The sequence below is a fragment of the Aulonocara stuartgranti genome (assembly GCF_965226115.1).
Source record: "Aulonocara stuartgranti genome assembly, chromosome: 22".
Classification (NCBI taxonomy): Eukaryota; Metazoa; Chordata; class Actinopteri; order Cichliformes; family Cichlidae; genus Aulonocara; species Aulonocara stuartgranti.
In genome coordinates, this window is record NC_138957.1 from 24540664 (window position 1) to 24564568 (window position 23905).

The window sequence follows — 23905 nt, forward strand, 5'->3', positions numbered from 1 at the left end:
TGACGTTGGACTCTGTTTAGTAGATTTAGATTTAAGTAAGAACCTTTTCAGGTTACGAATGCAAATTGCAAACTTACAATCAAATGCAGCTGCAGTACCTTTTGGATGTCAGAACTGCTGCATGTGCAAAGAAGAAACTCTCATTCAAAGTCAACACATGCACATATATTACAAAGTGTAAATAACCTCCAGCAATATAACATCACAAACTTTATGCAAAACATAGCCCAGTTTTAGCAAACCTGTAGGTGGGGATGCAGCTCTGTCAGATGTTTTAAGTGAAAAATGATTAGTGTGCAGTGTTCTGCTTGCATCGCCACCGCTCTCGGCTCACCTGTTCCTCCTCTCCATCAGCCACCTACCCTGCTGCCTATGGCCTGGTGGGACAGCCGTTCCCTCACCAGCCCACGCTGGTGGCCCAGCAACCTCAGCAGCCGCAGCAGCTGCAGCAAAGAGAAGGTAAACTCAAAATGGGGTTTTACATGTTTGGCTAATTTACCACAAATCAAACAAGCTTTACATCACAGAAAACCACCAAAATGTTCTGCTGTTTAGGGAAATGTTGACCAAATGTTATCAGCCATTTAAACCGGCCACTTTGTTAGGTACACCTTGCTAATAATGGCTTGGACCATGTTTACCCTTCAAAGCTACCTTAATTCTTCATTTGATACAATCAGCAAGGTGCTAGAAAATATTCCTCAAATTTGTTTCATTATAGCATCACACAGTTGCAGATTTGTCAGCTCTACATCCATGATGAGTCTCTCATCCCAGACGCACTCTATTGAACTGGGATCTGGCAGGTCATTTGAGTGCACTGAACTCCACCCATTTTATAATTTGAGCTTTATAACTAGTGTGTGATCCTGCTGGAAGCAACCATTAGAAGATGGGTACACTGGAAACCTACCAACTGAAAGTTAGAGCAGAAATCAAGACTCATCAGGCAACCTTTATGTGGTACGGTTCACACAGGCTCATTGGGGAAATTATTATATAAAATAATGATATATAATAAACTTTAAAAGCACATTGGTGTGTTGCAGCAAAAAATCAGATTTGTAAAGACCGCTCCTTAAATCTGTATGTTTTAATATGCACACAAAAAAGGATGAGATAAACATTGCAGACAAAGTCTGTGTAGCTGGAGGTAGTTTGGCACAGAATTATATGAAAACAGAGGAAAAAAACTGCCATTTTCACTGACCGCTTAACCTGTGTGCATCTCTATGGCTGCCCTGTCTTTGTGTACAGGTCCCGAGGGCTGTAACATCTTCATCTACCACCTGCCACAGGAGTTCACTGACTCTGAGATACTGCAGATGTTCTTGCCCTTTGGAAACGTCATCTCTGCAAAGGTCTTCGTCGACCGTGCCACCAATCAGAGTAAATGCTTTGGTGAGTCACTTTGACGGTCACAGGTGTCTCTTTCTTTCCTGCACAGAAAGAAATGCTGCTGTGATATAACACTGCCTTTTATTTCTTTTTTCTTCTTAGGGTTTGTGAGTTTTGACAACCCATCCAGCGCCCAGACTGCCATCCAGGCAATGAACGGCTTCCAGATTGGCATGAAGAGACTGAAAGTGCAGCTTAAGAGGCCCAAGGATGCCAACAGGCCTTACTGAAGGAGGTGAGTTTCTATATATCGACACATTTGAGGAGTTTTTTGGGGAGGAGGAAGCTCAAGGGAGGGATTGATAGACAGCTGGAACTGTGTGTGAAAGCTAAGGAGACAGAGTGGATGTAATTGGGGGGTAAATGGCTGTCTTTCATGTGGAACCAAAGAAGTCAATAACCCTACAGTAGATTAACTTTAATGAGGTGAAAGCACTAAGAATACCATCAGTCTTTAACAGGATCAGAAGATACCTTTTGTCGTGTAAAAGTGGCTTGTTCTGTTTTTTTTGCTCACTCTGTATTGAGAAGTAGATTTTATTTTATTTTATTTATTTAGTTGTTTTTTTTTTTAATGGGTTCAAATGTTGTCTAACCAGTGTTCTGTCACAGGGTTGAATGCCTACTGCTGTCCCTCATTAATTTTTTTCTTTTTACTTTCATTTTATTGTTTTTGTGCTGTGCCATATGTGCCATTTTTCCTGAGAGAAAGAGAGAAAAAACAAACAAACAAAAAAACGCCACACCACTCTCAAGACTGTCCCGTCCATACATATATGGTGAAGACGTGCGTCGCTATGGGTACAGTTGCCTAGCAACCTCTAAAACCTACTACCTCCCCTTCCTTCTCACTGCGTTGTAAGTTAATTGGCCTGTGTTGGTTGGTTGCTGTGGCGATATTGCCTGTGATGGTTGCCATTAGCAGTTTGGTTTTTTATTTCTTTTTTGGGGGGGGTTTGGGCCGTTGCCTTGATTCACCATGCTCAACTGCATGGCGGGTTACTGTGGCGACCATGAACTGTGTTTGGTGTGCTGTGAGTTTCCTCTTTTATTATTTTATCCTGGTTTTAATCCTTGCAAACACTGATCAGTAATCGTCAATTACCTCAGCATCTGTAAGCAACTGATTATCATGACATGCTGTTCGCCTTTAAAGTCCTCTAAAAGCTTCAGTGCTAAGAGCTAAATTAGCTGGTTGACCATCAAATATGGATACACGAGACCTCTCCCGGACATCTCTTTGGTTTTGATTGGTTTCATTTTTGTCGTCTGTCATGATTATCATTCTTACATATCCCTTCTGTTTAATTGGATGGTGTGGTAGTTTTCGGTGAGTGCGAGGTTTTCGTTTTGTCGTGATTCAATTCCATGTGACTTTGTGCCTGAACTTTGTCCATGTTTATTTTATTTTTTTGTGAGGCTGAAAGAAAATATATACGTGCCCCTGTATATGGTTGACAGCAGAGTATTTATGTACGACTGACTGATCGTGTGTGAGATGAACACAGTGTTGTACGAGGTGCAATCATAAAGCTTATGAATCACAAACCATACCTAGATAAAATATGGCCAACCTGCTCTTCAAGGTCACTTCCTTGTGCACTTTTGCACATCTTTCATCTCCTGCTGTGCTAATTTAAAATTGCTCTCTGGAAGCATTTTTATTACCACTCTGTGTTGGCCTAATGTGTATTTTTAAGATGTGCTCCCTAAATCTGAGGAGCAGGGTGGCTAATGAATGCAAGGCCAAAACAATCTACCACACAATGACGGCCGCCCCTCTCCCCAAATTTAGGACATGGCCTTTAATGTTCTCCCACAGATGCCTCAGAATGTTACAGTTAAACTGTCCTGTCAGTTTCATCATTGGGTACAAATTAATTAGAAGCACACTCCCTTCTCCACACCTTACCTGATGCATCACTTTCAGGTTTGGAAAATGTGGAAACTGCAGTGGATCCTACGACTGTCTAATCATCAGTGATAATCGTCCACAGGATATTTGGTCAAACCTGACACTGAAAATGATTGAGCAACTATAATGTCCATTGCGATCTAGAAAGGTCAGCAGAGCTAGAAGAGATCCAGAGTTGCTCACTCGGGTGACCCTGAAGAGGCCAAACCTAAATCTGAATTATTGAAGCCCTCGGTGGCAGCATCCTAAAACTTTGTGATCACATCTCGTGTTAGTGCGAGTGTTTTTGTGTTGAGTATAATCTGAAAATTGTTGGTGTATGTGTGTGTGTGTGTATATGTGTGTGTGTGTCAAATGAGACACTAACTAGAAGGTTTTGGGTAAAGCTGTTTTGTTCCTGTGACACGTGCTGCTGGCTGAGGAACTACATTCCTCTGTAGGAATTCTGGGACTCCAAAAGCTAAGAAGAAAAAACCATAAATAATCATAAGGTTGAGATAATACCCCCCCCCCCCCCCCCCCAAAAAAAAAAAAAAGTCCACCTCTTATCCAAACCAAAACAACAATCAGAGCATCTGCAGGTCATAAAGTCAAAAGTAAGAAAAAAATCATTTATCGTGCTGCAAAAAGTCTGAAACTGCTGAAAAATCCGAAAGTGAATTTTCAGGAGAGTTAAAAAAAATTTTACTTACAGAATTTTTCTAGTCCCCAGAAACAATCAGTAAATTTTAATAAAGTTTTATTCCACTCCATTTAAAAAAAAAAAAAATCACTTTAAACAGCCATTGACACAGTTTCCCCTTCTTCCCCTCTAATCCTCTGCGCTGTCTTTGTGTTTTTAATAGCTACAATGTATCAAATGTAAAACACCCCACAGTATTTGTGCACAGTTTTATACATACTTCACTTAAATTCACTGACGTAGTTAATATCTTTGAAATTCTGCTGTATTTAATTAGAGCTAGGCTTCGCATAGCCTTTATGATTGAGAGCAGGAGACTCATATTCATTCATGTACTGCCCTACTGCACAATTTCTCTCAATTTTAGATAAACGAAGCATAAAGGAAAAGGTCTCAGAAGGTAATAAATAGATTCTCATACCTGCAGATGTTGTGTTTGGAGCAGTTTGCTTAGAAAATATGAATTTGTGATGCAAAAATGAGTTTTCCTGAGAAACTGCAGTTTAATTAAATACTTCTTTTTGTGAATGCCCCTCTGATGAAATATATATCTTATTTGTTTTATCTAAAATTTAAAGAGTTGATCCCCACCAGAATTCTTACTGTGCATGTTCTGAATTAAGTTGCCTGCAATAAAAGACGACAGACAATTTTCTAAGAGCGTGCATACACTTGCGGCAGTGTGACTGTCCCTATTCCAGCTGCATGGACACTAGTTGATTACTCAGACTCCCCCTGAGGCATCAGTGCAAGCAGTGTGTAATGCAGACACCACTTCCAAAGTCTTAAACTTCTGTGTTTGATTTCTGCGATTTGATCTAAAAATAATACTCATACTTTGGTTTGTTTTTTTCCTCTTTCCTTTTCTTCTTCCTCTGTTCCTTCTTCACCTCCCAGGAAAGTGTTCAATCAAGAAAAACCACTTGGGATGTCCCAGCCTTTTTTGGTTGTTTGACCAACCATATAGCACAGGAGCAACACTTCACATAAAGCAGTATCACGTGTATGCGCTTTACAAAAACAAACAGCAGCAGCAGCAGCAGCAGCAGTAATATCAGCAACAAACGCATCGACTGAATCAGCATCCGCAATATGAGAAGTGCTCCCGAGTTCCTATCATTCCACAGCTGGATTCATTTATATATGTACATATCTATTGTTGGCAACAAGATATACATGTTAAGAAAAAGCATATCACTGATGTTATTCTACTGAACAGGGTTCTACTGTATAGTGTGATTTGTGGTCTGCGGCGTTAACAGAAGGCCAGTCTACACAGTCGGAGGCAAAAGAAAATACTACTCTGTATGATTACCATTTGTAATATTGTTATGTAGAGTTAGTTTTATTATTTATATGTAAATTTAAAAACAATGGGGGTACTTAAGCTGGAAGAGAAATGGATTTCCTCTCACTGTAAATACTTTGGTTTAAAAAAAAAAAAAAAAAGGAGGACTCTAAAACTTCACCAGTTAACATTCTCTGCTGCCACAACTTTTAAAAATTAACAAAGCGGAAGGAAGGGCTGGGAATTTTTCTATCTTGATTTTTTACGTTTTAATTTATTTGGTAATCAATTTGACGGCGGGGGACATGTGACAATTTCTTTTTTAATTTAAGAAGAAGAAGAAGAAAGAAGAAAAAGAAACAGGATTCCTGTGGTCTTCATGATGATGAACACTACTGCTATTATAGAGTTTTTAATTACATAAATGTACCTATGGAAGTGGAAAAAAACGTTTCTTTATTTATTCTCTACAATCGCTGTTTTAAAACATATGTCTTTAAAAGAAAATAAAGTACAATTTAGAAGAAATGTCACAGTGTGAGCTCTTTTTTTCCTTTTTTCCCCTGTGAGACTAATCAAATCAAGTTTGGGCGTATGATCGTGAATGGGTTATTCTGGGAGGTTTGCTGCTCTCTAAAGGCCTAAAGAAGAATTGAAAGTGAAAAATATCTGTAATCCTCCAGAGGTTTGGTGGCTCCACTGTGGACCTAACTGACTGAAAACTACTCAAAGGAAGTTTTCCATTCATTTAATTTCCTTGTAGGGCTGCTTGAATGGACCGTCACTGGTAAATGAAGCACATTTATGTACATGATTAACATAATGCCCAGATTTAATGCACATAATTTTGTCGGGCCACTTTTGGCAGCGTGATTTCTGATGACTGTGCATGCATAAATATTCAGCTCAGTTATGAAGACAAGGGAGGAGGCTGAGGTGTGTGTTTAACCACAGCTGGGGTATGCACCGAGTCTGTCTGGCACAGCCTTTTGGGTTTGGTCTGATCAGTCTAAACATGCCTTAGCCCTCTGGCATGCTTCGATTTATGAGGAGGTATTAATGCCACAAAGACGAGAAGTAGAAAAAAGCTGGAGAAAAATGTAACGTTGAGGGGGAAAATGGCTAATGTCTGCGTAGAAAGACGGCACATAAGTATGTAGAGGTAAGTGCACATTTGTTTGGGGTGTGTAGCTTTCCGGTTGTGAGTTCTGAGGACAGAAAACTCTTTATCTACTAGAGATCTTTACAGGAGCACTCAGCTGGTGCTATCGCCTGTCTGAACATGGCCTAAAGGCAGCAAATAATGAACTTGTCTGCTAAGAAGCTTGTGAAAAACACCTAATGTAAAAATTAATCTTACTTCCTTTTAAACATTATATTAATGTAGCGTACATAAAAAAATGATGTAACCAGGTATCACCAGCAGAGTGAGCTGAAGCACCACTGTTAATGGAAACTAGCCAGTTCAGAATCAGCAGTATTAGTTTTGTAGAGATTAAAAAAACAAAAAAAATTTCTTTCATTTTTGCAGCTGCGACAAACTAAAATTAAACACTTCCACCTGAACTGAAGTCTGCTGCAGCACTGGTCACAACTAAAACACTGCTAAGCAGAGCGTGCTGTGTGTGAAACTGGGAAGCTATCGATTCGAGGGAATCCTCAGGTCACATTAAAGTGATACGTGTTATTATGATCTAATAATATAAAGTAGTGGGTTGGAACCCCTTTTTGTCTTCAGCGCTTCTCTTCACAGCACAGATTCAACAAGGTGCTGGAAACATTTCTCAAAGATTTTAAGGACATCACACAGTTGCTGTAGATTTTTCAGTTGCACATCCGTGATGAGACTCATGGACACGGTGCTCCATTACACTGACCTATGGTGACTTTGGAGGACATTCGAGTACAGGCGTGCTCAAGAAACCAGTTTGAGATTATTTGAGCTTTGTGAGAGGGTGTGTTTAATTCTGGAGACAGCCATCAGAGGATGGGTACACTGTGCTCATAAAGGTATGGACATGGTTGGCTGTGACATTGGCACCATGCTCAGTTGATACTAAGAGGCCCAAAGTGTGCCACGATAATATCTGCAAAATTACACCACCATCATCACTGATACGATCTGAATGTGGAAGCAGTCATTTAGACACAGGCTGAATGCCTGTGTCTAAATGACTCTACTACTAAAAAGAGGCGCGTTTCCGCCTCGTGTGGCACTAAACACTCCTCATAGATGTAGACTAGGCTAACGTCACTTTAAATCGCCTTCCCCCGTCTCATCCTCTTTTTACTTGATATCTACCATATCCAACCAATTACACAACCCGGCAGTTCAGCGGAAACAGCTTTAGACTACTTTGATGAAACGGGGAGGGGGAAAAAAACACAAAAGTTATTGACATCCTCTTTGGATCCAGCTAAAATCACGACCCCAGGAGAGAGTTTAGGAAGAAAAGTGCGACACGGGCTTTTGTTTTTTTCTTGACTGAGAATGTGGCGAACTTGTGGTTGGAGGAAAGAGTAGATTACAGCTCACTGAGCGGTCAAGTTGGAGCGACTTTAATGGCGAGAACTAGCTGAAATCTCGTCAGCTGCTACAGGAACAGAGGGCGAGCAGAAGCAGAAGCAGCAGCGGCAGCATCAGAGCCGCCGCCATACATTTTAGGACTACCTGCTTACTACAAACAGCGGAGAGAGGTGAGTACGGCACCGTTACACGATGCGGTTAAGACCGTACAAAGCTCCCTCAAAACTTTAATTCCTTTACACTTAATCTCGGACGCACACACTGTTTTTCATTTCTGCTATTTTTAGACAGAAACAGGAGAGTCGCCCTCCCTGGAGCATTTACGTGAAGTTTCAGCCGGGCGGGGGAAGATACCCATGAAACTTAGCTGACACACGCCGTCTCCGGTTCACCAGTTAGGGGGACGTTCAAGTAGCTCTCACACTTTAAGCTAGCAGGCCTTTACTTGTCCCGAGTGTCGGTTGTGTTTGTTTTGTGGGAACACCGCGATTAAAAAAAAAGAAGGTCATGAAAGTGTGCAAACCGCAAACAGCCGCCGTTAGGAAGTTGTTTGCTAAAGATAAACGGCCATTTATATCTCTGAGCGTGCAATTTAAGTGTCCGCAAAAGAAAAGTTTTCTAACGTAAACACTCAGGGGAGGTTAGCCTGGTTTATCTTGCTCTTTTGTAGAACTCTCATCAGGCTGAGTATTATAAGTGGCACTCTCTGATAAGAGAGTTAAGAGTAGTTGTTCGGGAAACTTATTCAAGGCTCCATCTCAGTGAGTCAGACAGGCTGTTCCGCTATGTCCGGGAGACTCCCCGCTTGCACCACGCTTAATCTCATGCAGCCACTCCCTGCACACGCTTACGCAAACAGCGTAGATGGTGTCACACACTAACTGGAAAACTTTACAGAGGACGTATGAACCTCACTTTTTAGCTCCAGCTTTCAATTCTTGTGTGCTACTAGGGTAGCTTTGCAGGCCTGATTCAAATTCAAAATAATCTTTATTCATCTTTTACTAGGCTTTGGTGCAGCCCTCTCTATTCATAATCTGAAACCAATTTGTAAAGCTAGCTTTCCTCTGATTGGCTTGTCTTTGGTAAACAAAGTTTGGGAAGCTGGTGGGTAGAGCCACTTCTGTAAAGTAAGGTGACACATATGGGCTCAAAATGTGGTCATAAATATTTTGTACTTGTAAAAAAGATTTGTATGTGTAAAAAAGATTTGTATGTGTAAAAAAGATTTGCGTGTGCGTAAAAAAGATTTGTATGTGTAAAAAAGATTTGTGTGTGCGTAAAAAAGATTTGTGTGTGGACTTAGAAAAAAAACCCCTGTAAGTTACAAGTATGGATTTTTGACCCTATTTTTCTTCCCTTCATCTGATTGGTCAATGTCATGTCAATCACAAATGTAACAATCCAATCAGAGAACAGATGGGTTTGGCTGTCGAGGGGCGCTTTTTTTGAACTGCAGGTCTTTGAAGGGAATAAATGCCCTTTTACATGCCAACCCAGCGTTTTCCTTCATCACCACGAAGGAAAACAGTCTGTGGTTGTCCGAGTTTGGTGATTTTTATGTCACAGGTCTACGTGTTTAATATAGGGACTTCCACAGCCTTTTCAACAGCGCTGCGGACCGCGGGGTGGGGGCGGGCAGTGTTTTGGAAATGACAGTCTTCATTACAAAGCTTTCTTCGTTATGAATTAGCATACATGTTTTTATTGAACATTTGAAGAACTAGCAAAAAAAAACAAACTCTTGTAGAGGACATAAAGTCAGAGATAGAAAAGACAAGGAGCAGGTGCATCTAGTACAGGTAGAGCAGCTGCAAAAACCCACAGAGCCCAGCAGCCAGCGTAACAAATTCTGGATCCTTTGCTTTTAGTTAGCAGTTAGCATTAGCAGCGTATCCTGCATCCGATGTGAAAGGACTTTTATGCTGCGCACTGTGACTCACAGTAATGGTCCTGGGTCAGCCCTGACTTTGTGTTAAACTAATCCTAAAGTAATAATGTTATTTCTAACCACTGATATACCACAACTTTTTCCTTTCAACAGCTACTGAAAGTTAGGGGACCTAGCTGCTATCGGATATTTATATAGCGATCCTCCAGCTTCAAACGGTATCACCCTTCAAGGACCTGCAGTTCAAAAAAGCGCCCCTCTGACAGCCTAACCCATCTGTTCTCTGATTGGATTGTTACATGTGTGATTGACATGACATTGACCAATCAGATGAAGGGTAGAAAAATAGGGTCAAAAATCCGTACTTGTAACTTGCAGGGGTTTTTTTTCTAAGTCCACACACAAATCTTTTTTACACATACAAATCTTTTTTACGCACACACAAATCTTTTTTACGCACACACAAATTCTTTTTACACATACAAATCTTTTTTACACATACAAATCTTTTTTACGCACACACAAATCTTTTTTACACATACAAATCTTTTTTACGCACACACATTCTTTTTACACATACAAATCTTTTTTACATATACAAATCTTTTTTACGCACACACAAATCTTTTTTACAAGTACAAAATATTTATGACCACATTTTGAGCCCATAGACACAGACTCTTTGACCTAACAGAATGTCAACCACAGATGCTATAAAAGATGGATGCAGCTTCCAGGTCAGAAAAATAAAAGCCGGTGCACAAGAGCCTTAGACCTGCATACTTTTAGTTGGCCACCAATGGATTATACATGTTGAGAGTATAAAAAAAGTCACTGTGAAAAATCCTTAGACCTTCATTCTACCAGAAGCTCACTGATAGCAACTGTGTAGGATGAAATGAATGATTCCCCAGTCACACAGGGGACTGGCAACAACCTGTCGTAAGTGGGTGGAAAATATTAATATGATCGAGCCAGTAGTCAAACAAGCCTATAGACTGGTCAGTGACCCACTGGCAGCCACCTGTTGCTAAGGAAAAAATATATATTCCCAACTTGTTGGCAAAAAACATCTTGTAATTGGATTCATTGGTTGATTGCTGTGATCGTTCTTTGAATGCAAGTGATGGACTTGTCTACAATTTCCAGCTATCCTCTGAGCAGTAGTGAAAAGGTGTGACACAAACTGGAGATGGAGACTCTTTTCCTTCAAAGTAAAAGCTACAAAGTAAAAGCTGCCAACATGTTGGCTTGGCTAGCGCCAAGGCACAACTTTTACTTTGAAGTCAGGGCTCCTTGATTTTCATTTGTGTTGCACTTTTCCAAGCTGTACTACTAGTAGTTGGTGAGGATTTGCAGACAAACATCAGAAATCACAGGCAACCTGGCAAATCTGCTAGCAACCAAAGCAATCACAAGGAGTTTTTAGTGCAGCACCTTCTTTGCAAACGATTTCAACCAGCAACAACCAGCAACTTTTGGGAACCACTTCAAGGCAGTGGCCAGTTTTGGGTAATAGAAATTTTTGCTTAGCAACAGGTGGTTGTGTCTAATATATTGGACAACGTTTGAGCAGTGATGCATGATATCATGCAAGAAACCTAGAAGTCTGCGGTAAAACACTTTAGCATATTAGGTCCACCTTAAAATGAGTTGGTTGTACAGGAATTGATTCAGCAAGATCTGTACAGTATTTATTTTAAGTGATTCTTAATTTAAGGTCAACCATTTCTTAACTCACAAAATAAAAATGATTAAAGTGGCACCAGTTACATTTACAGTTGTCTAACTCTTAAATTCAAAGTATTGAACAGTTGCAGTTATTAAGAGAGTAGGAAAATATATCCTTTATCTATCATATATCATGTAAGTTCTACCGCAATAATGTGGTTACTTTATTTAAAATAAACCAACAAAAGAAAGATGAGTTATGATTCTTTATAGTACATGGACAAATTGCAGTCTGTGTGACTGGCCCTGATCTCATATCCAGTCTTATTATAAGCAGCTACTGTTGATTTTGTATGTGCTAAAAAGGAGGAAAAGCATTTTGAAAAGGTATGAAAGTGAAAGTTGTGATTATCCAGTGAATCCTTTAGCCTTAAGGAAAACTAATTGTCTTCTCTGTACCTCTGTCAATTTAGATTTCAAAGGAATATTTTTAAGTAGTTAAAAATGCAGAAAAACTGGGCAGAAGATATTGATCATTAACTGTAAGAGACCTAGACAGCTCTCACACAGAGATAGAAGAGATGAGATTTGTTATGAAGCAGTCAAAATCATGTGAGAACAAATGCATGCAGTTTGAAGCTTAAGTAGTACAAAAGCTGGTTAAGAAAATATGCGGCTTTATTTCAGCTTATCGCTGAGCGGCTGGTGTTCTTCCGCCAACTATTGATCTCCAGTCAGGAAGACTTGGAGGAAACGTTACACCATCAGAGCAGATACTGCTGCTGTAAAAAAGGCAGGTGCTGCTGTCACTTACCTATAAACTCTTAGGCCTCTGGAATTTTATTGCATGTTATCGCTGCATTTTTTCACTTGCTTTTAAATGTTGCTAGTTTAGTTTGGACCAACTACAGGTACAAATGTGTACCTCAAAGCCTGAGCGGGTCGGTTTCCAGTTCCCCGTGTTAGACAGCAAGTCCTTCTGCATGTTCACCCAAATTCCATAAATCACTCAGGACTGAATAAACCTGCACTCATTAACATATCTATAATGTTTTATAGAGAACCCATTCTCCTTTTGTAAAGTTCAAAAGACTTAACCTGATCTGCAGTCAGCTAAGCAACATTGTGGACACTTTCAGAAAAGGGTTTCTCACTGAGGCATGAGAGTTGACAAACAACAGGAAACAGGTTGACTCAAATCAACCTGAGTAACTCTAACAAACAAGATAGTTGATATTTGACTGCGGCTGTTTCCAGATGAGTCGCTGTATCTCTGAAACAGCCGTCCCACTGAAGCCAAATTAAGGCTGACCGAGCAGATTCGAAGCAGGTTAAAGTCCACACACACATAAAGCTGGATTTTCCTCTTCAATTTTTAGCAACAGAAAGTTGCTCACACTGTCACAAAACACTGTCTGCAGTAAAAAATGTGAAGCAGTAAAGCAATGTTCCGACTCAAATGGCCCGAATCCATAGGTGACTAAACCTCCTTTGAGGTTTTGCCTGTAACTACGCTGAGATCATGCAGTTTGTTTGACTGCAGATTATGTTGCTGTTTGCACACTCTAATAACAAAGCAGTCATACTGCTCTTTAGGTTTCTGACTCTGCTCCTTGTTTTTGGTCCAAAAATTAAAATCAAAAGTTCGAAATTTAAGACATCTCAATCCAGATTTCACTCGAAACCTGGTTCATGACAGCACTGGTTTCCCTGGTCACATCATTGTCTTTGTGTGTGTATGAATGCGAGAGTGAATGAATAGTGGCATTGTAAAGCGCTTTGGGTGCCTTGAAAAGCGCTATATAAATCCAATCCATTATTATTATTATTTGGAAGAAGATTAGAAGATTCTTTAATGCCTTTATGCAGTTACATAAAAAAATTCTGTACGGTAGTTCTTTGGCTAAAAACACAACAAAATACTGCTTCATAAACATCCTAACATGTTATGACCTACAAACGCCACCATTACTTTGTGCGTTAGGTGCATGCTGGGTCAGTGATGTAATCTGGTTGTGCTCCAAAGTGTGGTCCCCACAGGTTTCCTGTGGATAAGAAGAGGAGAAAAGACCAGGACAGTAGATGAAAACAACCTCCAAAAGATCAGTGCCTTTGGTACATTCAGCTGACTATAAATCGGAGTACAACATAACCAGTGGCTGGATGGCAAAGGAGCTGTAAAAAAATTAGTAAAATAAAAATACAAGGGGCAAGGAAAGTCTAGTGTGTGCGTGCGTGCGTGCGTGCGCGACTGCAAACTACTCCTAGGCCATCTGAATAAGCAAACTCAGGCTCTTACATATATATCATATATTGCAATGTCATCATGGTGCCTGTAATCACTTAGCAACAGGCTAAAATGACCCTTTTTAGCATTTATGTCCCTTTAGTGCAGAAGAAGAGCATTCTGCTGTTGTATTTTCAAAACGGCATAATCTAAATTAAAGCCACAAAAGTTTAATTATATATGGTTTATTAATATGTCATCACCTTGCCTGGCAATGATCTAACATCAAGCTAAAATGATCCATTTTTAGCATATAAGCAACATCTGCCATCCCCTCCCCCCTTTCTTTTTCTTTTACCATTGCTATCATTGTGATTGAGTATATCAGTTTTCCAACAGCACAAAGAGACAAAACAATACTGTAGCAAGGGCATGAACAAGTCTAAGGAATACGAAAGACGGGAAAGACTCCTTTCCTGTAACGTAGTAAACTTTGCACTACCTTTGCAGGACAGGTTGCTGTGAAATAGAACGAACAGTCATGACCCTGATCACAGGGGAATGTGAGAAACTGCAGCCATCCATAAGTGTTCAGTTTTGTCAGATTAATTACTCTGATGGATATAAACCCCTCATATGCTGCTATACTGTGAAAGGTAGATATGGAACATGTTTATGTGTGTGAACGTGAAACTCGAATTAGATTGTTTGTTTGTTTGTTTGTTTTTAAAGTGAAGGAGCACATGATGAAAGTGCACTGAAAATCTTTAGTTGGGGATCCCTTTTAAAATAGGAGTGTTCAATGTGACCCTCCTATTATTATTATTATTATTATTATTATTATTATTATTAATTTGATGTCTCAGGCATTGAAAAGCAACATTTAGAATTCATGCAATGCATATCCTTTTATACATTTCCTCATCAGATTGTCTTAGAGGCTAACCCATAGTTAGAAAGTTGTATAAAAAGAAGTTGCCCTGACTTCTGTAATTGCTTTGTTTAACATGTGTATGATGAAATCCACCGTAATCATTGTGTTAACTGAGCTTGTCAGAGCAGTTGTGTAGTTCTCTTTTCTCTAGAAGTTACAGTGGAAATGAATAAACACCACAAATGGTGAATATCATGTTGTCTCGCTTAAGAGATTATTAGTACACGCTGTTGTGCAATTTCCTGTCTGCCGTTCAGATAAACAGTATGTCATTAATCAGTGAGTACTTATTTAATTAAACACATAATGGCAGCTGAGCTTGGGCGCCGCAGCATTTTGCGTTAATCTGCGGATAAGACTTTGCTGTCAGACATCCAGCATGGCAACTGCTGGAGATGGTACCTGTTTTTCTTTTTGTTTTTTCATGCTGACCCAGACAGTTTATGTATTTGTTTTTTAAATATTGTTGTGTGTGCTGGAAAACACACACAACAATACTGCCTTCAGTACTCCCATTTATCTAGAGCAGGAAGTGTAAGAGATGGTGTGTGTTGGAGACGCTTGGTTAGATTAATAACTTCCAATCAATACTAATTACTCTCAGCTTTCAGTTTGCAGAGCTTCCTCTCAGGATACGGTCACGGCTGAGTTAGTTGCTGGGTTTATCTGATAGAAAATCTAGAAGGAGATCACCAAGCAGACAAAATATTCTTTTTAATACTTGTCTTAATTTCCTTCCATAACATGCAGACTCCTCTCTCTGTGTTTTGTCTATAGGATGCTGTCTCGGCTGAGTGAACTGATATGGGCGGACTGGATTTGGTTTCCCGAAGGCCACGGCTGGGCTGACTTGACGGATCACGATGGCAAAGTGTTCCCTAAACCTCAGGACCTCTGGGCTACTATACCCATCGCTTTCTGCTTCCTCATCATCAGGCAGATATTTGAGCAGTGAGTTTTCTCTAACACTTGTGTCCCACACTGTCATTTGCCTATTAATCTACACCTGTCTGCCTGGTTTGCATGTTTCTTTCTGACAAATATGAAATGATGTGTAAGCCTCATTTTCTACCCAAGTGTACCCCTTCTCCTCTTCCCCTAGGACTGTCGCGATTCCTCTGGCCTCTCTTCTGGGAGTGAGTGACAAGCAGCGTGTTCGTGCTTCTCCAAATCCAGTCCTGGAGTCCTATTTCTGCAGCACATCAAAGCATCCCAAACAGGTACCTGTGTTTGCATACGTCACAGGTGTTTAATTCGTACTCTATGCAAGATTTTAGTGTTTAAGGTTTAAATAGAAGAGACCACGATAGATTTATCTAAATCTAATGTGGTTGGCCCAAGCAGTGTCATCGAGCTGGTACAGAAGTATCAGATGGCTGCTGAAATTGCTATAGACTCCCATGTTAAAATGCCCAAAGTCACCTATGAAATTAACATATTTAAAGACTTCTAGTTAAGGAAATGTATTATACACTTTATGAGACATTTGACTGACATCATTGCAACTATAAATACAGCGCTGACTCTTCTCTTCTTTGTTCTGCTTGTCATGTCAGAGCTCCATTGAGAGTTTAAGCAAACAGACAGGGTGTTCAGTGCGACAGGTCCAGAGGTGGTTCAGGCGCCGGAGGAACCAGGACCGACCCAGCAAGCTCAAAAAATTTAGGGAAGCAAGGTAAAATAACAATTTCATATCCTTCTACCAAATCTGACACTTCAGCTTCAAAGTATCATGTTATAATAATAATTTGCTTTGGTGAGAATACAGGTCCCCATGACAGTAAAGCCACGTGAAGGAGGCTTTTAATAGCATTTATTTTAATGCATTTTTCTTTTTTATGCATCGTTAAAAGACCATAAAGCAGCTCTATCTGCTGTCACTATGGTTGATACTTCTATTTAACGTGGCAAAAGTTTCATATAATGACGTCAGCACATGTATATAATGACGTCAGAGAAAGGATATTCTTAGTATAGTCATCTGAGACACACGGCTGTGGCTGTGAGCAGTCCCACCCACGTTCTGTTTGTGAGAGCCAGCCAATCAGAAGAAAGCGGCCTTAAAGGACGAGGAACTTGTTTTACACAGAGGATTTTTCATTTTTCATTTTCATTTATTTGTTCATTTTCAGGCACAACAAATACCTATATTGAACATAAAATGCACAAAACAAAAAACAAAAATTGCCTGAAAAAGGATGAATGCTGGACTGCACAATAGCCTAGTAAAAGATAACTAAGCATTATTCTGAACTGTCAGTCGTGCAATGCTGGTATAGTAGAGTCTAAGAATAAAAACATGGAGCTGAAAGATGGCAAAATAGGCTGTGTTTAAAGCGTACATCTATCACAGTAGAGAGCTACAGCTTTCTCTGCATGCTGAAACATCCAACAGGTTGCACATCTAGAAATGGCCCAGTCAACTGTCTTAAAATGGACTTGTGTCAGACAGTAAGAGTGGCTCATTGGATGTAACCTTGCAAAGCTTTTTGTATGAGCTGTCATTACGACAACAATAAAAAATGTTTTGTTTATATTATCCATCACTTATCCATTGTGCACAGATGACTGTTTTATCATGAGTACCTTGGGTTTTAACCCAGACACACCCACAAAAAAGGGAGCAGGACATTTTTTAAATGCTGTTGCAAAACCGCCCATATTGCAGAGAGGATACTGACTGCAAGCAGAAAAATGATAGATGCCAGATTTAAAAAAACACTGAATGTAAACCAGGTGTTTCCAGGCAGTAGTGGAATGGGGTTTTCTAGTTTATATGTAAACTATATGTAAAAAATAAAATGGGATCACTTCAGAAGCAACATTAGCACAGTAGGAACATGTCTTGGTGTTTTTTGCATGTGCCATGCCAGTGTTACGATATTGTATGATGAAGTCACGCTTTACCAGAACTACATTTCTGAGATTGTTGTGCGCTCTCTTCCAGTTGGAGATTTACCTTTTACCTTCTTGCTTTCTTTGCTGGCCTGGCAGTCCTAATTGATGTGAGTATACTGTCAGAAATGTTTGCACAAAGCAAAGTTTCTCTGCAAACAACGACTATGCAAAGGTTAATAGAAGTAAATGCATTTCTGCAAGTTGAAGATTGTTTCCTACAGTGCGTCTCCTGAGATTCAGCCACAAAACTGACCAGCTAATTAAAGTTATTTGTGTTCAGCTGGAGCTGTTTTTTGTACAGAGACAGAAAAAAAAAAAAGGAGAGTTAACATGTAAAGCGAGTAAAATCATAGAAGCTCATGGTAAGGTTTGAATTGTAACTTGATTCCAGCTGTCAGTCATCGTCGTCCTCTTCACTTTGGCTTTTACGGGCAAATAATAGGGGGATTCCAGAAACACTCTGGTGACTGTATTTGTGTGGGTAACGCAAGGTGAAACTTCACTTCAAGTTTGGATATGTAACATCTGCGTCATGACTAGAAACACCTTTGTGCTGAGTGAAAACATTTGTTCTGTTCTTTGGTGAAATAGAAAGTCTCTTTGCTACACAGAAAGACAGAAACTGAACTGTGTCTGCACGCTGTGGGATGCTGTGCTTGTATTGCTTGTCATTTGTGTATTAGAGTGCTTGAGCTGTTGTGTTGAACACTTAAACCATCACTAATACGCTGATTGTGTCTCTCCTCTCAGAAACCATGGTTCTACGATGTGAAGCTGATATGGGAGAACTTCCCAAAAATGGTATTTAAAACTGCTCTGTGGCCTTGCTTTCATTCAAATAATGACCTGAGCAATGGCTAAAATAACTCTTCTTCCTCTACTCTCCCAGCCGCTGCTGCCTTCACAGTACTGGTACTACATGATCGAACTAGGCTTCTACATCTCACTGATTTTCAGCGTAGCGTCAGATGTCAAGCGAAAAGTAAGCGATACTGTTTTGTCTTTAAGCTCTGTTAGATGTCTATCCTATAAAACCCCTCAGCAACCCTCCATCCAGAGAATTCACCCAGTGAGTGCGTATGACACTGAGAATGTATTTTGAGGTTTGGATATTGATTTTCTCCTCAAGTCCTGACTTTATTGTATCGAGTGGTACTTTCTGCATTCAGAACGGCGTTATCGATGGTGAATGGTTCCACTTTATCGTCTCTTTGCTAAAGTCATAGTGAGTGAACAACAAACGGAGCTGCTCCTTTGGTTGGATGCTGTTGGCTTTTTAGCGTCTCTGAGTTAATGTGTGACCAGAGCTCTGTGGAAATCTCACTGTGGAGAGACTGATTTACCATTTTGTCCACAGGTTTGCATGTTGTTGTAAGCAAACTGTGAGGCCTCTGTGCCACGGCCTGTTTTGTAACGCTGGTTCACAAGTTCAAGGAACTAATCTTTTAAACCGAAATGTAGGATTTTTTTTTTAGGCTTATCTGGGAAGCATCAGAGCTGCAATCAGCTTCCGATTTGAAGATTTGTTTTGTAACTTTCAGTTGAGTTTTTCTTTTCTTTCTTTTATTCTAACTCTTTTGAACGTGTATTTAGTTTCTTTTTATACCGCTGAAGTTCTACAATCCTCTGCGTGCAAGAAGTTAATGATTTGTAAAAGTTGCATCTACCAGACAAATGCGGTCGATTGGTGGCCTATCTTTACAGCTTGATCAATAAGTAACTAAATCTGGTGGATTTCAGTTCTTGCATCATCCGTTTCTGTCTTTTCGCCAGGATTTCAAAGAACAGATAATTCACCATGTGGCCACCATCGCCCTCATCAGTTTTTCTTGGTTGGTCAACTACATCCGGGCAGGGACTTTGATCATGTTGGTTCACGATGCCGCTGACTATTTAATGGAGGTATGACGACAACCTGCTAACATGGCAGGAAATGGTACAAAATGAATGTATGTAATCACACAGCAGGTATCAAGCAGCCCTCTGCCTTGATACCTACAAACACTGCAGAGTACCTCCATGCTAATCTTAAGAGCATTGACTGCCTGCCCTCTAGAGGAAAATGCATGAAGAGCTAACTCTCATCTCTCTCTATCTACCCCTCTCTACCTCTATCGGTCCATTTTTCTTTCTGTCATCTCTCTGCATCTCTTTTCTTTCTTTACTTTTCTGTCTGTCCATCTTCTTTTTTTTTCTATTGCCTCTTTCTTTCAGTTTACCTGTCTCATCACTCCATTTTCACTATCTGTGTCTCCATATTTCAGTTTCTTTCTTTCTGTTTCTATTTAGACAATGCAGTTTGACAGTTTGAATACAGAGAAACTGATGTGCTACACATCAGTTTCTCTGTATTAGTTTCTAGCTAATACTATTTTCCAACCCGTGTCCCTTTTTTGAGATTTTATATCCATAATGCAAAAACATTTATAGCAATGCACTACTATCATACAAAGCTATGAGAATGAATAATTGTGACTTTAAAATGAATGAATGCTTTCTCTCTTTAAAGTCTGCCAAGATGTTCAACTATGCAGGCTGGAGGAGGACCTGCAACTTCATCTTCACCATGTTTGCTGCAGTTTTCATTGTCACCCGCCTCATAATCCTCCCCTTCTGGTAAAAAATAAAAAGAGTATAAATACAAATAAATGTTTTCCGTTGTTAGAAATGGTAAAGGATACAGTTACAGGATACAGTGCATCATCTGTGTAATTCCTTTGTGCCTCAGAGGTTAACCAAAAACTTTTAAAGCCATTAGAGAAATGCGCTGTTGCACGGATACCAAGCATCTTCATTATCATGATGGGAATTTTCCAGTGTTTTCTTTTGGGCACTGTGGTAAATTACGTCACTGAGCACAAATGGCTTTTGAGAGATGGCCTAACAGGTTGTTCCGGTGTCCTTCATGTTCATGTTTTGCTCTTCCTCGCTGTGAAAGGACTCCACCCCACAAGTGGAGGTGTAAGGTGTCCATACCAATATTGTCCCTGGTTCTTAGCATGCGTCCTCTCTCTGTGTCACAATAGCTGCTGTGTACACGTTCGTAACAGGCAGATTCATTCACACAAATTCCCTCTGGGGTGGGAAGCAGGGAAAAAAAGTACTGTGATGAATAAGCATTACTGGTGCTCTTTTTCAGTTAATGCAGCACTGTGCAGGTAAATGGGTAGTTTACTTTATTTAGTAGAATTTTCCTAAATTTGCTCGAAACTTCCTCTGACTTTATTCTGGAAATGCAACAACAGAGCCATTGTGGAGCCTCCTGGCTCCTCTCAATGGGCTGTTGAAGCTGGCTGTAGGTGGCTCTGACTGGACTCTCTGTTCTGCCTTTGTCCTCTCATTCAGGATCATACATACGACGTTTGTGTACCCGCTGACTCTCTACACCCCCTTCTTCGGCTTCTACTTCTTCAACGGGTTGATGTGTGTGCTGCAGGTCCTGCACATCTTCTGGGCGGTGCTCATCCTGCGCATGGTCGTCAAATTCCTGCCGGGCAATGTGAGAAACACCCGCTTTTGCATTTCTTGAATTTATTAAACCGGCCGTGTAACACAATCACCTCACACTACCAGTTGTAAAATTTTACCCCGTCTCATTTTTTGTTTTTTGTGGTTTTTGTTTTTGGCTCATCAGGACATCGTCGAGGACGAGAGGAGCGATAAGGAGGAAACTGAGTCAGACGATGAAGACGGCGATTGCGAGCGTAGGGAAAAGTCTAGAAACGGGCATGTGCAGAACGGCCACACTGTCCTCAACAACAACCACAGTAAGAGGGACTGATTGGACTGTGAGGTCTGCACGTCAAGTAATGACAGGCCCTGGTCTGAAAGCCAAAGAACGTGAGCGCGGCAGGTTGAAAGGGGGCAGCAGGCACCACACACACACACACACATCCATCCTCCTTTCTTAAACCCGGGTAGTCCAGTTGAAAGCTGACTGCGCATCTTTGATTTACACTAAATGAAATGTGGGGAAGACTGCCATAGACAACCATGATGGTGCTTCACACCAGAGCAGCTGAGTGATTTCCTCTGTCTTCTCCCCTTTTCTGTTTTTGTTTTTTGTTTCTGTGTTTCTTTGTTCTTTTTTTTTTTTTTTGTGCTGTTTGCCAAGATTTTGCGCTGTTGACCAAGTTACACGTCCAAAACCCACCTGCTTGTAGCTTCATGTTTTAATACTGGAAGTGTTTTCAGGGGAGGCCGTAGTAGTTCCTCCTTGTGGTCAGTTAACACTCTCCTGACTATTACCAACTTTATTATTTTGTTCCTCTGTTTTTGCTCTAAATAACCAAACTGAAGTCAGTGACCTTGTGATGAGCACCATTCTGAATTGTGGAAGTGACTTTCTGTGGACCATGTCGGGCTCTAAGTCCATTTACTGAAGTCCTGAGTTTCAAACACCCCACTCTGATTCATGCAGATGATTTTTTTTTTTTGTATTAGTGTGTCTTAAAATCTTTTCTTTTGAGAAGCCAAACGCACACAAGATCATTTTAAGTCTTAGTTTTGTTTTTGCCTAAAATTATTTTTGATTTGTACAGTTTTTAATTTTATTTGTTTCAGTCCAGTCCATGGTTTAAATTTGGGAGCAATTTGTTTGAGTGTAACCGAAAATTGTTTAGTGAATCTTCATCAGCTGAAAGTCGGTACCGTTTCCATTTAGTGTTGTTTTTCCCATCACAACATGCACTTTATGGGTTCTTCTGTAGATCGACATTGATTAATACTGGAGTAAATGGGCTCGATGGCGTTTTGATTCAAGCTGATTGTCCTTTTTGTTTGGAGTATGATTTAGATTTTTTTTATATTTATTCTAAATATTTTTGTTTGTGTTGTAAAAAGAAGAAAAATAATGGAAATCTTCAGTAAAAGAAAAAGAATTACACCCCAGAGTATGGTTTACATTTTCTGTTTCATTGTAATGTGCAAAGGCCTTCATCATTTCAAGTAACTGTTTAAAGAAAAGAAGAAAGAAAAGTGATTTCTGTCCCTTTTTCATCACAGACGTCCCACGATCTCTGAAAGCCCGTCGATGACTCAGCTGCCTGTGGCTCCTTCTGAAAAGCTTTGCTTCTACTCAGTTGTTTTTATTCTGCATTATGTGCTGCTGAGATGTAAAATTCATAATGACCAGAATGATAAAGATAAACATGGATAACAATTCTGTGGGGTTTTTTTTCCTTTTCATTTCAAACTAAACTTAAGAGTTTTGGCATTTTTAACACTGAGGTAATAATGGAGTAGAACCTGAGGTTAAAGTAAATGATAATGGAGACGATTAACCGTTGAATGGTTTTATGAATGAATGGTTTTTCTTTTACACAAAAAACTTAAGTGTAAGAAAACTGGAATAATTAGCCTCCAGGCACAGAAGCCCCCGAGGCAGATTAGACTGGTGGATTGGTGTGTGTGTGTGTGTGTGTGTGTGTGTATATTTTGTTTTTCTATTTTTCCTGAGCAGTGCTTTTAGTTCCTACTTGCATACGTGACAATTAATTGACATAGTTTTTCTTATATATTTAGTTCTCCGGGGCCGTGGTGAACTCCTCTAATTCCTTATTTTGTTTACGTGTGTGTGTGTGTGTTTTTTTACAAATATGTTTGACTGAAAAAAACATATTTGGTAAATCAAAATTATTATTTATTTATTTTGTCATTACGTGAAACTGGCTAACTGACAGCTCCCAAAAATGTAACATTTATATATAAAAAAAGATCTCTCTAATTCAGAAAACCACATGATGTTACCATGTGTTGCCTAGCAACCAGAATGACCTTTTTTCTGTATTTATGCACTTATATCACTTTTTACATATATTAAATAAATACATAAAAAAATGTATAGTGCAGTTTTGTCAGAAGCCTGTTATTGACACAAATTATACGGCATGTACACATACTGGACATTTTTCAGCTTTTTGGGGTCTTTTAAAAAAGTTGAAGTAGCTGATAGTCCTAAAAGTTTTACTCAGACCTTTTTTTTTTCTCTTTTCTCATTTTTGTTCTTTTCCATAAACTATTTGTACTACATGAAAACAAAGTCCCAATAACAGTCTGTCATTATTCCCATTCTCTCTCATCTGAATGTGCGGATCTGAGAATCCTTTCTTTGGAACACAAAATGATATGGTCATCATTAAGGAGCCCTGTGTAGGTGGAGTAAATGCAGTCTGGCATGAATACTGTACATCAGTCACTGGTTCTGCTGGTGTAGACCCGGAGGCACCGTGGAGCTATTACAATATCAGATGGCACAAAGTGCTGGTGACACACAGCCGCCTGGCACATTTCTCAAGATGATTATTATTATTATTTTTTTCCCCCAGTTGTCCTAAAAACAAACAAACAAAAGTGTCTAAAAGTTTAACATTTAAGATCCTAAGACGTAACCACTTCTGGATTCTTCCTCCGCCCATCTCTCTCTTCCCTACAGTATTTTGGCTTCAGTCTAAAAGGCCTCCTTACCTAATTGCA

At 39.8% G+C, this 23905-nt stretch overlaps 2 protein-coding genes and 1 long non-coding RNA gene across 9 annotated transcripts in view; all 3 read left to right on the forward strand.

Moving 5' to 3' along the window:
• The window catches only part of celf3a (cugbp, Elav-like family member 3a), a 34647-nt gene extending 28836 nt beyond the window's left edge, over window positions 1–5811 (forward strand). For 3 of the 5 annotated variants that reach the window (XM_082521493.1, XM_082521494.1, XM_082521495.1), the window contains 4 exons: window positions 355–459; window positions 1258–1401; window positions 1501–1633; window positions 4893–5811. In XM_082521493.1, coding sequence (XP_082377619.1) covers window positions 355–459; window positions 1258–1401; window positions 1501–1628 — 377 coding nt within the window. In that variant the 3' untranslated portion in view covers window positions 1629–1633; window positions 4893–5811. Of the gene's footprint in view, window positions 1–354; window positions 460–1257; window positions 1402–1500; window positions 1634–2106; window positions 2257–4892 lie in introns of all 5 variants that reach the window. The other 2 variants (XR_014274186.1, XR_014274187.1) reach the window with 2 other exon arrangements.
• Window positions 1–23905, forward strand: part of LOC309698518 — a 66426-nt gene that overhangs the window by 29006 nt on the left and 13515 nt on the right. The gene's annotated exons all lie outside the window — the stretch shown is intronic.
• LOC309699478 (ceramide synthase 2-like) lies at window positions 6340–22592 on the forward strand. 3 transcript variants are annotated; one of them, XM_082522506.1, is made up of 12 exons: window positions 6340–6445; window positions 15311–15484; window positions 15636–15753; window positions 16090–16208; window positions 17481–17538; window positions 18182–18232; window positions 18321–18413; window positions 19205–19333; window positions 19941–20047; window positions 20777–20930; window positions 21066–21198; window positions 22436–22592. In XM_082522506.1, exons 2-12 carry the CDS (start codon window positions 15312–15314, stop codon window positions 22465–22467), a joined length of 1167 nt encoding a protein of 388 aa, XP_082378632.1. In that variant the 5' UTR covers window positions 6340–6445; window position 15311; the 3' UTR covers window positions 22468–22592. The 3 variants fall into 3 exon arrangements, with proteins under 3 accessions (XP_082378632.1, XP_082378631.1, XP_082378633.1); XM_082522505.1 differs by lacking the exon at window positions 6340–6445 and adding an exon at window positions 7554–7980; XM_082522507.1 differs by lacking the exon at window positions 6340–6445 and adding an exon at window positions 7556–7980 and having other exon boundaries at window positions 21066–22592.

What these genes read in the sequence shown, in the direction of transcription:
- LOC309699478 (XM_082522506.1), top strand. Translation starts at nt 15,312, where the DNA reads ATGCTGTCTCGGCTGAGTGAACTGATATGGGCGGACTGGATTTGGTTT. An exon ending in ATCAGGCAGATATTTGAGCA is followed by an intron (nt 15,485 to 15,635) that starts GTGAGTTTTCTC and finishes CTCTTCCCCTAG; the next exon opens with GACTGTCGCGATTCCTCTGG. An exon ending in TCAAATTCCTGCCGGGCAAT is followed by an intron (nt 20,931 to 21,065) that starts GTGAGAAACACC and finishes TTGGCTCATCAG; the next exon opens with GACATCGTCGAGGACGAGAG.